General features: G+C 52.9%; 1 protein-coding gene across 19 annotated transcripts in view; it reads left to right on the top strand.

Moving 5' to 3' along the window:
• Col13a1 (collagen type XIII alpha 1 chain) overlaps positions 1–15,071 on the top strand; it is a 145,326-nt gene that overhangs the window by 118,721 nt on the left and 11,534 nt on the right. For 11 of the 19 annotated variants that reach the window (XM_031347208.1, XM_031347209.1, XM_031347210.1 and 8 more), the window contains 11 exons: positions 569–631; positions 1,514–1,558; positions 1,823–1,966; positions 2,489–2,587; positions 4,264–4,308; positions 7,103–7,144; positions 7,979–8,005; positions 8,399–8,479; positions 11,495–11,530; positions 13,569–13,622; positions 14,603–14,656. In XM_031347208.1, coding sequence (XP_031203068.1) covers positions 569–631; positions 1,514–1,558; positions 1,823–1,966; positions 2,489–2,587; positions 4,264–4,308; positions 7,103–7,144; positions 7,979–8,005; positions 8,399–8,479; positions 11,495–11,530; positions 13,569–13,622; positions 14,603–14,656 — 690 coding nt within the window. The remainder of the gene's footprint in view (positions 1–568; positions 632–1,513; positions 1,559–1,822; positions 1,967–2,488; positions 2,588–4,263; positions 4,309–7,102; positions 7,145–7,978; positions 8,006–8,398; positions 8,480–11,494; positions 11,531–13,568; positions 13,623–14,602; positions 14,657–15,071) is intronic. The other 8 variants (XM_031347216.1, XM_031347215.1, XM_031347214.1 and 5 more) reach the window with 3 other exon arrangements.

Here is a 15,071-nt window from a genome sequence, read left to right as displayed (position 1 = left end):
CCACCATTACGGATGTGTATGCTGTTGACTCTAGCCAGCCTGGAAAAGTCACATTTTCTCTCTGTACTCCTGGAGGAAAAGCTATTTGGCATAGCTCTCTGCACCCCCGGTTACCACCCAACACCCCAGTGCTCATCTGTTTGCATTTTTGGAGTTCCCACATATTATTTGCTTTGTCAAAACCCCAGAGGCTTGTGGGATGTACTTCAGTTGGTTGAAATCTCACCGACTAGGCACAGAGCCCTAGGTTTAGTCTCCAGTACCACATAAAAGCAGGCATGTTGGTGCACATATGGAACCCCAGTACTCAGGAGGTAGAAACAGTAGTTCCAGGAGGTAGAAGCAGTTCAGAAGTTCAAAACCAGCTTCAACTATATAATGATGAGTTCAAGGCCAGTCTGGACTGTATGAGACCCTATCATTCACACACACATGCACACCACACATACACACACACAACTGAGGAAATTCTGTTTGAAAGTGACTGACCCCTGTAAAACAGCCCCACACGCAGCCCTCTGGTGACAGCCAACCGCTCTTGCTAGACAGTTCTTCCTTTCCTTTTTAGGGGCCTCCTGGTCTTCCTGGACAAACAGGCCCACCCGGACCTCCAGGGACTCCAGGCCAAAGGGTAAAACTTGCCCCGATGGTGGATGGGAACTGGGAAGGTGCAGGGGGCTGTTGGGGGGAGGAGGGGTGGAGCATGGACAGGGTAAGGTGGTTAAGACACTGGAAAGATGATGCATTCTGAGCACATGACCCTAGGGCTCCCAATATTCTATGGCCCCCTCATCATCCCAGGACTTTCACATTTGCCTGCCAGTCAGTCCTCTCAATACTTTAGGCCCCTCCTCCCACCCCTGTCCCCTTACTCCCAGCCTCAAGCTCTGCCATTCTTCCCTGGTAGTTAGACTTGGGTCTTGTGCTTCAGCCCCCATATACAATGGGATCTGGAACATATCCCCTGCTCACAACTACCAGACCAGGTTACCCCTTTCCAACTCCGAACTGCCCCACTCTGTGCCTTTGCCATTATCCTGATCCTCCACCCACCCTTTCCTCTGCTTTTCTTAGAAGAAACCTTGTATTCCCCCCCCCTTTCTTCTGCCTATAAGAGCTTGCCTATAAGAAGGTATCCTTCTCTAGAAAGTCACTCCAGACCCAGCCAGCAGAACTGGAAGCCTCTGTTTGCTCACCCTTGCCCACCCCACCCCCAATGTAAATGAGGAAGACTCTGAGATTGCTGTAAAGTGGATAGGAGCCCCGCCGTAGGCAGTGAGGACAGGAGCCATGGGATGGGTGATGCTCTCAGAGATACCATGTTGAGACTATGGCTAAAACATGGGTCACAGGATGCTCGGCTCCCCTCACCACTTCACTCTGGGATCCTCATCTGTGACACCAAGGCGACCAAAGGCGAGCCTTCCAGAAGTCTGTGGGTGGGGGGGCAGGGTACCAAGGAAGTGGGCATTGGTGTCTCTGCTCTAAACCATTTCTGTTGCCGCCGCTGCAGGGGGAGATTGGACTGCCAGGCCCTCCAGGACACGATGGGGACAAGGTAAGCAACAGTGTCTACAGCAAGGATTCTGCAAGTGGGAGTGTGGGCAGGAGGACTCAGGAGCAAGCCCAGGAGGGCCAGGAAGAGGGGTTCCAGCTGTACCCTGACAGAGCCAGCCTGGGGATATCTTTATCAGCTTTCATCTAGCACCACTGAGCCCAGTCCTCTGACCACCAAGCATTTTCCGATCTCCCTCCCTCCTCTTCCCCCCCATCCCCCCACCCCCGTTAACGTCCCTAAGAAGTACTGTTGACGTTTCTATAGGGGCCTCGAGGAAAACCAGGAGATGTGGGGCCCGCTGGTCCTCAAGGACCCCCAGGAAAGGACGGGCCTCCGGGAATGAAGGGAGAGGTCGGACCCCCAGGAAGTCCAGGGGAGAAAGGGGAGACAGGACCAGCAGGCCCCCAGGTAAGTGTCTGGGCATCCGGCATCCTGCATGCACCACTTCCATCCTGACACAGCCTTTGCATGCCGCCAGCTGCTCCAGGGCTCAGGGAACCAAGAGTCACTACCTACCAGGCCGCTTACCTTATGAAGGCCGGTCTCCTAGAGTGTCCCGACTCAGGAGACCTGAGTCCTGCACCAGCCTCATCTGTGTCCTTGGGGAAGTCACTGAGCCTTGCAGAGGCTCACAGTTCCTCATGGCCTGTGAAAAAGACACAGGCAGGGTTGTGAGCCTGCCTCTCCAGAATCATGCAGAAGCCCTACATCCGAAGAGTTTTGCATGAATGGAAAGAACCCCCTCCCCCTTTTCCAGCTAGGCTGCTGACCTAGTGGAGGAGCTTCCGCTGAGCCTCAGTAGTGCCATCTGTGAAATGGCGCTACCCTCGGAGGAAGGGAGTCGAGCATGTATGCATGCCCTAGATGGCACATTTTTTCTCAGTGTGATGACTAGGAGCTTCACTGACAGAGGTCTTTGTCGATCTGTAGGGTCTAGACGGCCCAACTGGGGAGAAAGGAGAACCAGGTGACGAAGGGAGGCCTGGAGCGGCAGGATTGCCTGGGCCCATCGGGCTCCCGGGATTCACAGTAAGGCGAGAGGGCCGGGTGTCAAGGGTGTCCACGGGCAGCTACAGATGAGAGCGCAGGAACAAGGGGCCCCTCGCTGGGGCCAACAGCCTAAGAGTGCCCAGCACCATGCCAGGCTTACGCTAACCGGGGTCTGGCAGCTGCCCTGGGTTCCTGATTGGGTCCAGAGCTCTAGCCTCTTTCAGTACACAGTGTGGTGGCTTCCTTAACTGGAGCGCTGGACTCAGACATAGAATTTCCCCCTTAGACCTAGAAGGAGACTGGCATCTATGCATGCCATAAAGGGACATTATGTCCTCGTGGGGTGTGCAGTTCAGCCGGCCTAGCTGCATCAGTGAGCCCTATGTCCCAGAAAAGGGGGGAGAAAGTGAGCGAGCAAACAAGGCAGGCACCTGGGGAACACAAGATTGACATCCTGCCTCTAGTCTCACAAACACACCTCCAAAGAAACACACCCACACACCAACACACACACACACAGTACATGTACACACCAACACACCAGCATGTCTGTATAACAACCCACCCATACACCAACACACCCACAAACACACCCTCACACCAACATACCAGCCACCCACACACTCACACGCACAAACACATCCTCACACCACTTACTCCCACAAAAACACACCCACACACAAACACACCAACCACCCTCACACACAGACATACCCACACACCCACATACCCACACACAAACACAAAAGAAGTAGAAAGAACCTCAGAGGTCGGACACGTGAACTCAGTAGACCCCAAAAGTGACTATGTACCCAGCTGGCTCAGGCCGGTTGGTGGCTCACAGCCTTTCAGTGTGCCCACTTTCAAAGCTGAGCCTCTGGGTCTGGTGTGGTCTCTTTCTCATCCACCTCCACCACTGTCCCCATCCCCCAGGCTCTGGGATCTGAGCCGTAGTCACTGTCTAGCAATGTACCATAAACCATCACAAACAGCAGCTTAAAATGGCCCACCTTTACCGCTATATATTCTGCGCCTCGGAAGCTGAGGCCTGCCATGGGTGGGTTCCCCAACCAAGGTCTCCTAAGGCCTCGGTCAAGCCAGTGGTCGTCTGTGTTCTTACTGGAGCCTCTGACCCCCTCCCAAACCACTTGCCATAGTAGGACTAAGTTCCCCAGCACCTACAATTCTCTGACACGTGGCCCTCCCCATAATGGACAGTTCACCTCATATTAGCTTACTTCTTAAAGAAAGGGCCTTTCTAGAGTCTAGAACTAGCAAGGCAGAACCATGTGCATATGTGTGTGTGTGTGTGTGTGTGTGTGTGTGTGTGTGTATCTACAACAAGTGTTAGCATATGTCACATTTTCCTATGTTTAGCACATACATGTGATGATGTGTAACAGAGTCACAGAGTGGCAGGCATCATGATGCCACAAGTCTCTTTCCAGAGTGAGAAACATGTCACAACACCACCCTGCAGCCTGTCTGCCACAGAACCCGCAGTGCGAGCCCCTCCCTCACCACCACAGCCTGAGATCTGTGAAGACCGTTGTCACAGGGCCATCTTGGTCCTGTCCTGCAGGCTGGGCTGCCTATGTAGTCTCTCCAGGAGCAGCCCAGGCTTGGTAGCTTGTCACAGATGTGAGGGGCGGACCTGTGGCCAACCTCCTGGCTACCCAGCTCTCACAGCGGGATGGCTGGTTTTGTTCCCACAGGGAGAGAAAGGCGAAGCAGGGGAAAAAGGCGACCCAGGAGCAGAGGTAAGTCACCCAGCTCTTCTCTAATGGGATCGTCCGACAAGGGCATCACTAGAAATATCAAAGTTTTCTCCGCGTTGCTTAGCATCTATGACTGGCGAAGGCCAGAAGCTGGGCAGCTGTCAGGTTCCAAGCCCCAAGACCACCCTGCTGTCACGCAGTCTCTGCAGGATTCAGAGAGCATCCTGGGGCTGTAGTAGACAAAGAAAGATAAATGCAGCTGCCCGGCCCAGGCCGCAGAGGTCCAGCCATTTGGGCAAGTTCTGAACGGACAAGTAGGACTTTGTCACGAAGTATCAGAGGAACACTTTCCAGAGGGGCGGGGTTCTTTGAGAGACATCTCGGAAGGGGAGGAGAAGATTGAGGAGCAGGAAGTTGCCATGGACACGGGCTGTGCAGAAGATGGATAGCCCTGTGTATATGTGCACTGGGGAAAGCAACAGAGATCTTAGAGATGGGAGGGAGACGATGTTTGGCAAGAAGGTCCGGGCAGTCTAGTAGCCACCCGAGAGCAAAGCAAGAGACCACCAAGCTTCATAGTCCCCCACGAGCTCTCCTGGCCCGTCACCCTTAAATGTCACCAGCCCCATCTGAATCGAGCGAAACGGACCTAATTGTATGCTACCACTGTTCCTTATTAAGAATGGCTTGCACCCTGAAGAGCAGATCCTAGATTCTGGAAAAGCATTATACACACAAATGTTCCTCCCAAAAGTATTTCAAGTTCAAATTGGAAACAGACGCTATCCCTAACGAGAAGGAAGGGATAAAAATCCTTAGGCTAATAAGCTAGTAGTAATAGCTTTGCCCATGGCTGAGGGCCTTTCTCGTGCCAAGAGCGGCTTACAGCCCTATCCAAGAAGACAGTTGCTCTCCTGCACGGCGGCCAGTGTTTCCTCAAGGAAGATGGCTCATAGGGGAACACAGCCAAAAATAGAAAAAGCAGTTTTACATCAACTAGAAAAGAGTAGAAAATCAAATTATACTTATGTGTCCTTGTAAGTACGTAACTGTATTCAGTGGTAGCTGAGATGTCCAAAAAGCTAGGGAGGGAACCAGGCAAAAAAGTGTGAGCAGTCCTCTCGATTAAATAGGACAGAAATAGATTGCTTTTCCTGCTTTTAATTCACTTTCATATATAAACTATTTAATAGGCCTGTGCTACTTCTAAACATTTTTAAGTTGCTAGCCAGGTAAAATGGACTATGGGAGAGTATAATAGATATTTAAAACACATTAAACAAGAATAGTTCTCATAAACTGGACATGATGACACATGTCTTTAATCCCAGCACTCGAGGGGTAGAGGCTGGTGGATGTCTGTCAGATTGAGGCTAGCCTGGTCTACAAAGCCAGTTCCATGACAGGCGGGGCTCTTATACAAAAAAACCCTGTCTCAAGAAACAAACAAACAAAAACCCAAATAAACAAGAGTACTTTTGTTGTTTTGGTGGTTTTTTTGTTTTCATTTTGTTTTGAGGCACAGTCTCACTATGTGGCTCAGGCTCGCCTTGAACTCACAGAGATCTACCTGCCTCCTGAGGGCATCACCATGCTCAGTGGAATGTGGATTTCTGTGTGCACTTAGCATCAGATCCGTACATTATTTATTTATAATAAGAACAGTGTGTGTGTGTGTGTGTGTGTGTGTGTGTTTTACTGGAGACAAAATCTAGAGCCTTCATGCATGCTAGCCCAGCGGTCTACCCCTAAGTGACAGCCCCAGTCCAAATGCCCTACTTTTATTTCTGTTGCTGTGACAAAAAGAAAGAAAAAAGAAAAGAAAAGAAAAAAAAAGAGGATTCCATTTAACTCGCAGTTCCAGGCTCTTTGTCAATTGATGCAGGGAAGTCAGGGTGGTAGAAACTTGAGTCAGCTAGTCACATGACATCCATAGTCAAGAACAGAGAGAATGAATAGATGCATATCTGCTCACTTACTCGGCTTCCGTTCTCTACCCATGCAGTTTCCTGCTTAGGGAATGGTGCTGCCCACAGTGGGCTGAACATCAACTAACGTATTAACCTACCACAGATAACGGCCACAGGCCAACCCACAGGCCCTAACCCTAACCCTAACCCCTATCCCTGGTTTCAGGGGTTCTTTTTATTGTTGTTGTTGGGTTTTTTTTTCCTTGTAGAGGCTATGTTCTCTACAAGGAGATGGATCATATGGAGCAGAATCACCACAGTCCAAAGGGCATTGGTGCTTTCTTATCTGGCCTAAATCCCTCTTGCCACACCGACCCTCGAAAAAAATACAACCGTTACTGGCCTGTCCATTACAAACCTGGGGCAGAGCTAGTAGTCTTGAAGAATATTCTTCGGGACCATCTCAGCCTCCTCTGGCTTCAGATAAACCAGTCTTGGCTCTCTTAAGCCAAGGATCTCAAACTCGCATGTCTACCAGGGTCCAGGCGACAGATGACTGCAGAGAGGCCAGAGTTGAAGACAGCAGGGGGTAGAGTCTGGGCATACTGGAGAGATCACATCTTACCTAATGGGCAGGGCTCTTCTTACTCCTTTCCTGGGCTGTGCTTGCCATATGTAGCATAGCGCAAATCCAGCGCTAGCTAAGTGGTATCCCAGGGTAACCTGGAGGAGGAGGTGTTCTGGAAACGTTTCCTGGAAATAGTTTCAGGCCAGCACTATGGGAGGCCAACAGTTTGCCGAGTGCCTGCCCTAAGACTCCTTTAGGTGTATACTGGCCTGATCTTCGGTGGTGATCCTATCCTCCCATGACCTTAGCTGGACCAAAACCATAACAGAGCATAACACAACTTCCCTTTGGCTTCTAGGTTCCTGGGCCACCAGGGCCAGAGGGTCCCCCAGGACCTCCGGTAAGTGTCAGGGACTCTGTAGCTTTTCGGCCATTGTGGTTGGACTGACCGTGTCTCTTCCCTTGGCAGTCGCTGAACTCAACCTCATCCTCCCCTGCATCCTTCTACCCCAGAGAGATTTTCACTTCCAGATCCCACCCCCCATCCCTCATCCCTCTCATTGTAACATGTCATCCCAGTAGGTGACACACACCAGGGATCCCGGGCACAGCCTGGTTGACTGGCATGGAAGCCACAGGCTTGCTCTGTCATGCACTCTGCCCAACATTTATTTAACCCTTTCTATCAGGTATCTGTCCTTGCCCCTTCCTCCTCCTTCCTGTTATCAAGAGGATGCATTTTTTTGTTTTGTTTTGTTTTGTTTTTTGTTTTTTTTTTTTTTTAAGTGGCCCATTAAAACCTTTGCAGTTGGATGCAAATAGAAGGTCCTGGACAGCTCAAATGAGCAGGTGTGGGTCTTCACCTCTCCATGGTCCGCGATGCCTCTTATATTCTGGGTCATCCATTATACTAGCAGCAATACTGATAGCGGACATCATTTAACGAAAAGTCTGGGTTCCCACATATTCAGTGTTTGGCATACCTCTGTTTTCACTGATAACCTCCTCTTCCCTTCGTGAGACTTCGAGGCAGCCATAGAGAGATTTAGTACCAGCCCATGGCTGCGCAGATGGCTCTGACTCCACCCCAGGAAGCCCCAAGCTTAAACCACGCCCCCACTCCCTTCTACCCCTCAAGAGCTGAGACGCCACATCCCTCAACCCTTGCATGTCTGTCTGTGATCACCTACACGTGTCAATCTCTAATGCTCCTTGTTCTGATTCCCAAACACAGGGCCTCCAAGGTGTTCCTGGACCAAAGGTAAGGAAAAAGGTCATGTGACAGATACTGTGAGTAGGACACGCTTCTGAGACCTAGCTGACCTGTCTCCCTAAATGGTACCGCCCAATCGGCGCACCTTGGCCTTCAGGGCAGAAGGATGTTCTGTAGTCCCCCTGACATCCACTACTGATCTGCTTTTGGAATGTGGAGTTCCCCCGTCTGCCTCCAGAACTCCGGGGAGTGGCTTGCTTAGCAAATGATCAGACTCTTGCCCCATCTCTCCCGACCCTTCCCTCACTGACCCTTCCCTCACTCTAATGCATGTCAGGACTGCCACCCCTAGCTTCTAAGACCCCACGGCAAAAGAGTGGGCGAGCTGTCGGCAGCAGACCCCTTCATTGACTTCTCCAAACTTTTTTTTTTTCCATGCAGGGAGAAGCAGGCCTAGATGGCAGTAGAGGAGAGAAGGGCTCCCAGGGAGAAAAAGGAGACCGGGGCCCTCTGGGATTGCCTGTAAGTACCTTGGAGCCACGAGTCTTCGGGGAGGAGCTGCACTTGGTAGGCTTCCCTAGGCTTTGTTGCTGAGCGGGGAGGAACAGGGACCAGGGAGCACGCCTGCTCTGCACCTAAAGTTCTGAGCATCCCAGTGTGCTGGGTTCTTCCTTTCATAGTGGGGAAGGAGTTCAGGCCCTCAGCATCTTGCCCAAGCCTAGTCTTAGTGCTACAGCGATGTAACGCTTAGCTGAGGTAGAGAGAGTCCGCACCTGAGGAGCAATCCGGAACGATCCAATGGAGAACCAGAAAGGCCTGAGGCCAGCCGCAAGGCCAGCTGGGGCCTGACTTGGAGCCATAAAGGTGTGCTCTGAAGAGGGTAAGCAGAGAAGGCTTGAGGTTGTTGATGCCATGAAGGTGGTCAATGGCAAGTCTCCTCTTCCCCACATAACCCCAAGGGAGACCTTAGCTGTGTTCTCTAATATGCTAATCAGGCATGTACAGAGTCAGCCCTGGGGTCCTAGCAGGCCAAAGCTCCTCCAACAGCCCTATGCTCTGAGCCTTCCAGAGCCTGAGGCCCCCTCATTAGCATCTGAGGGCTGATTCCCAGCTTCTGCCAGTCCAAAGGCATAGCCTGGGCTGACGGAGTCTCCGTCCCATCCTCCTAGTAGCCTGGTGGCTCTTCACATGTCGCTCGCTCAAAAGACCATCAGCAAAGAAACCATCTTGTCATTTGCTGGCGGTCACTTGAGGTCACAGATGGGCAGTGGCCAGACTGAGCCAGAAGGTTGCTCGTCCTTTATTGAAGCTCCGGGGGGGTGGGGGGGGGGCGCTTCCTCTGTCTCCAGCTCCAGACCAGTCCCTAACCCCAGGCAGCTGTAAACAGCAGAGGAACCAAGGGAAACCAATACGGTCACAGCAGACACACAGCGGACGGAGGCCAAAGGGACAATTTCTCACTGTCGCAGTAAGCGTAGGAAGCGCTGAGGAGCCAACTAGCTCCACAGACCGAGGAGAAGTGATGGCTTTCGCAGATGTTCTCCCACATCTGAAGCCGTGTCTGGAATGACTTAAGTACACACGGAAGCACCTTCCGGACCTTCTAAACCACAGGGCACCTGGTGTGCACCTTCATGGCGCCAACAACCCGAAGAAGCGTGAGAGGCTTCAGTTAGGGTTACCCAAGTCAGGAACAGCAAAATGTACAAAACAAACAAACAAAGCCCTAAGCTTGTTCCTAGAAAGCCGTTCACAAGGACTTTACCGGAGGCAGTAGGAATTGGCAGGGATTGTGGTACCATGGAGATCAAATGGCCATTTCCCAGGGGAAGCAGTCTCTCGGCTCAGGTGGCCTTGGAGGGAGAAGAGCCCAGCGTGTTTGAATCGTTCAGCTGGATGCCTGATCTTTCCTGGGTGGGTGTTGATGCCAGTGGCTCACCAAGGGCCTGAGTGCTTTGGTCCACGCCCCCTGACTCAGACCTCTCAAGTGCACTCGGCAGCAACATTACACCACTGCGAAACATGGCTGCTCGGCTCCATGCTGCTTCTAGGCTGCACCTGGAAGTCGGCGCCTGGGTGATAGCAGGTAGCCTCCTCATCCTCCAGGCCTGTCCTGCTGACATCCCCACCGTAACCCCCAACCCATTAGCCAGTACACTGTGGAGTCTGCTGGGAGCTTTCCAACCATGCCTTGACCTGGAGCCCACCACTCTTGGAGAGTTATGCAGCTGAGCCAGCGTGGAACCTGGGCATCTGTACCGTGAACAGAGAACTCCAGGAGAGACAGCATAAGTACAGCCAGAGTTCAGCCCCTCAGCTCCGGCTTGGGGTTAGAGTCAGTTCCCAAATCGGTGTCTCAACACTGAGAACAAAGCCTTGGAGCCGCATCCTACCTAATAATACCGTTTCCTAGAATGAGCTCCACACACACCGTTTTCTGGTCTCTCCCCTCACCCACCCGACCCTGGGGCTCGTTTCTGAGTCTCAGTTGGCTGCGGTTTTCAAGAAGTCTGTGCTTGCTGGCTAGGTGTATCCTGCTGCCAACCCGAGAGACCACTTTAGACCCTGGCACTAGGAAAAAGTCCCCATTCCCACCAAGAGCTTCATTAGTCAGCAGGGAGTGGGCAGATCACGGGGCACATGGGCTGAGTATGTCACAGATTGGCAGCTGGAGACCTCTGGTCCTGCTTACTCCTAAGCCTTTGTCTGTCAAAGGACTCTTGTGTGCAAGCTTGCGGGTAGATGGAGTTTGCGTCTTAACTGTAAAGTGCCAGGGAAATGTCAAGTGTGGTCAGTGTCATCATTCAAGGGCTAGCTCTGCCTGGCCAGATGGAGCAGTACTATGTCCGCTTCTACTCAGGTTTGAAAGCCAGTGCTGGGACCAGCCAGCAAGAGGGTGAAGTGGGCAAAAAAGCAGTTGTTGCTGAGCCTCCAAAACCGAGTTCAGTTTCTGAAACACACATGGTAGAGAGAGAACCAACTCCCGTAAACTGTACACACATACACACACACTAAAAAAAAAAAATATGAAAGCAATCCTAATTGCTCCTAAGGGTTATAAAATGTAGAATGGCCTATCTCTAGAGGGGTACAAAAGAAGCTGGGGTGACACCTCTCCAGAATCCCCTCCATACAGTCTCCTCATACAGTCTGAGGAGGGAACATAGCTCTGGATCCACACGTATGTCCCGGAATGCCTTTCTGCACCCCCCTCCCTGGAGCACTAAAGCACCCTGGGGAGGGGGGGTTCCTGTGGGGTGAAGGGAGAGAGGGGGACAAGAGCTATGGAGGGTCAGAGCATCTGTCCTCATGGTTCACGCCAACTCAGCAGCCGGCCTCAGCCCTCGGTGTCTCCGTGTTCCTGTCCGTCTCCGTGTAAACACACCCACTGTCCTCCCCGTCGTCGTCGTCGTTTATGGCATTTGTGTCTGTCCAGAGTCACTGCTTTACTCACCTCCCCTCCCCAATTGTCTCCTTTTTCTCCCTCCCCCCCATCCCCTCTCCCTTTCTTTTGGTCAAACTGTGTCCTTTGTCCAGGGAGCTTCAGGTTTGGACGGCAGGCCTGGGCCACCGGTGAGTGTCATTACTCCATCGCCCCGCCCCTGCCCCACCCTTGTCTGGCCTATGATCCCTCTTGTCTATCCTGCTGTGGCCTTGTTCGCTCCCAACCCCTGCAGTGATAGGGACTGTGTTTAGTCCTGCCATAGACACCAGAAAGTCCCCTCTATGTCCACACCAGAAATGCCCTTCAGCCTTCTCGCCCAGCCTGGGAACCCTACCCTGAGCCTTGAGCCGAGACGTGTCCCTGGCAAACACAAGTGTCTGTGTGTGACCTTCACGCTGTGCTGTTGTCATACTGTGACGTCTGTCCATCTCCTGTCTGCCCGTGAGACTCCTGGTCACATGTAGTCACCCTTCCCAGAGTTTTTTCGTGAGAGCAAAGAAGGGTCAATATGGGAGTAGTAGGTCGAGAGCCTGGAGGCCCGCGTCAGCTCAGTGTCCTATGGGTATGTTTTTTAACCACATCTTTCACAGTGGTTGGCACCCAAGCCACCCTACAAGCACAAGAAAGGGTCTATAATAGAGCAGGTGAAAGACACCCAGAGCCTCTATTTCCCCATCCCTCCTGATTCCAGACAAGAGTTCTTGCTATCTCATCTGCAGACACAAAGCCCTGAAGGGCCACGGGAAACGCCCCTCCACTTTACCTGCACAGAACACCCTGTGGAGTTGCCAGCATTGGTTCTGGGATCCGTGCCAGGGCTGTATGCCTGGTTACGTATAGCCAGCCAGCTATAGCCAGCCAGCTATGCCTTGCGGCCTATTTCTATGGTCCATCACCCAGGAGTCAAGGTTACGGTTAGCTGGCTGGAGCGCCACATGGGAGAGAAGATATTCAGACAGGTTGTAGGACAGAGCCTAGAACTCTTGAAAGTAGGAAGAACAGCCAGGCGACCCCAGCAGAGCATCATCTTACCGAATGCCAACTCTGCCTCCTTGTAAGAGTGCGCCACGGAGCATCCTGTCCTGACAATAGCCGGAAGTCAGGTCCAGCATTCGCACATTTATCCATGGAGGGGGAACTGAAGCCTGGGTCAGTCTGTGGAGGCCTTTCAGTGCTGAGGAGCCTGGGACGCGGAGGCAGGGAGCCTGCTCCAAGTGAGCTGGCACTGTGATCCAAACTCTATTCTCTTCCTCTTCGCTGCACAGAGGACACCCAGAACCTCTCCTGGCTCTGTTCGTTTTCTGTGACAGTAATCCGCATTCTCCCATAGACTCACGTCCTACCTTCCCCGGGTCCAGGACAGCATCCTCCTAAGCCCAGCCCCACGGTCTGATCTGAGTAGGGACACTTAAAGACCGACAGGCCAGTAGACAGGAGGCTGTGAAAGAAGATTTTTGGTCTGGTTTGGATGTGCAGATTGGGAGCCTGGGGAAAATGCTTGCTGACTCTTAAGCCCAGCCCTGTCTCTGAGTAAACACCTGCACACTATACAGTACCTCCCAGCTCCCTGGGACCCTCAAGTTAGGAGAGAACCTGCTCCTGCTCTCCAAAGGCCAGTGTGGCTCTGACATTGGAAGATACTAACTCGTGACCCTGTCCGTCCCTCAGGCCTGAGAATCTGTGGGGGTCTGCCGTGGGTTGGGGGATGGGTGCTGGATGGCCCTCTCACGCCTGCCTCTAAGTGTGTCTCCGCATCAGTCTCTGTGGCATGAAGACCCTCCCGCTGCATGTGGAGCTGTGACGGTTAGAGGGTGCCAGCCCTAAGCCCCCCTACTCCTGGGAAGGGGTCACCTCCCTCTCCAGTGCTTGTTGGTGGCAAACCAAGCAACCGTTCTTCCAGTTTCAGCCTTGGCAGGCTCGGCTGTGGTGTAAGAGGTTTCTCCTTTCATGAATCTGGCTCTGAGGAGGGCGAAGGAACTCTCCTTCAAGGCCCCTAAATCCAAAATGGATCACGGCCCAGTCAAATGGCCTTCTCGAACAAAGCCTGGCTGTGCCAATCCTGAAAACTGGGGCTCAGGCTTTGCACATCTTCAGGTCCTGGGTGGGGTTCTCGGGGCTTCCCTAAAAAAAATGGCCATTTACCTCTGCTTCCTTTCACCTCCCCAGGGTACTCCAGGACCAATCGGGGTTCCAGGCCCAGCCGGACCAAAGGGTGAAAGGGTGAGTGCTCTGTGAACGGGCAGCTTGGGAAGCCACGGAGGAGGCTTGTTCATGAATCAGGCTTGTTCATCCCTTGCGCCTAGGACCCAGCCCCAGGGTCCCCTACTCCTTCACTCACGGTTGCCCTCATAGCCCGGAGGAGAGGAACCTCCTTGTATGTCTATGAGGAGACAGAAGCTTAGGTGAGACGGAGAAGCTCCCTCTCCACTGGTGCCTTGGCATAATGTCACTCAGGGATGCAGGTCTATTATGCTCATTTAGAGAAACGGTATGGGACAGAAGGGGATTTAGAAAGTCCCCAGAGGACACCCATAAGTCAGAAAGCCAGGGTGTTGGGCAGGTTCTCACCGTTAGTGTCGAGTAGCCACAGCCAAGTGACGCGGTATCTCAGAAGTCCGACCACATCCAACACAGAGTGGATGTAAGAGGATGGAGCAAGAATCAACTCAGCGTGGGAGGACTCTGTTCCCTTCAGCCAGCCAGGTTCCCACACACCCAGCAGGATCAGTCATCCCTAGTGAGCAGGCTCCATGCCGATCCATCCACCCCATGGAGCATCTGTGACAATTCTCTGTCCACACCTCCTCCGTCTGCCCTCTTCTGTCCCAAGAGAGGCTTGTGGTGGGGAAGCGGGTGGCTTCTACAGAGATCAAGAGCCTCCCTGAGATCACTGGTGCCCTGGGGAAGACCAGGAGAGCCACTCCAGGATGACGACACGGGCTTCAGAGAAGAAATCAAAGCGCTTCTCTTGCTATCTCTGGGCCCACTGTCTGGTCTCCTTCTCGTGCTGTCTAGCCCTGTCAGGAAGCAGGCTGAACTGGAGAGCCAACAGAAGGACCCTTGGACCACCCCGTGCCTCTCACACATCAGTTCCCTAGGGCTCTTGCAAGGGTCCACAGAGACTGTCCCGTAGGGAATAGAAAGTGGGAAGGGAGTCAGTATGGCGGGGAGGGCTCACAGGGCATCTTTCTCTCTTTCAGGGCAGCAAAGGTGACCCAGGGATGACGGGACCAACAGGAGCAGCTGGGCTGCCTGTGAGTCTACAGGAACTAGAGTGCCCTGTTTCCCCTCCATCCATCTCTCCTCCCATCTAGAAGCAGGATCAAAGCGCACACAAGCCCAGATTCTGAAGCCCATGTGGGGCTGCAGGAGAAGCTGCCCAGAAGTACCTGGGGATGAGCTAGACGTCCCTGAGGGGGCATTGCAAGGGACAGGTGCTCATCACAGGGACCATCCCATGTGTAACAGCATGTCTGGAACCTTCCACCATAGCCCCTGTCCTGTGCGGTAGGGTCCCAAGGGGGCTACGCCTCCCTCCACTTCTGCCGTCCAGGACAGACAGCCTCAGATCCAGATCTCCCGCAACCCCAGAAAAGGAGGGTTCTGGCCTTGAAGACTGAGCCTGGTTTCCCATCTGCAGTGCATTTGCCTGTAGCTTTGTTACAAACG

Source organism: Mastomys coucha, unplaced genomic scaffold (assembly GCF_008632895.1).
Source record: "Mastomys coucha isolate ucsf_1 unplaced genomic scaffold, UCSF_Mcou_1 pScaffold3, whole genome shotgun sequence".
Taxonomy (NCBI): Eukaryota; Metazoa; Chordata; class Mammalia; order Rodentia; family Muridae; genus Mastomys; species Mastomys coucha.
The sequence above is the reverse complement of the archived record's forward strand: the minus strand, read 5'-3'. Positions and strand labels throughout refer to the sequence as shown.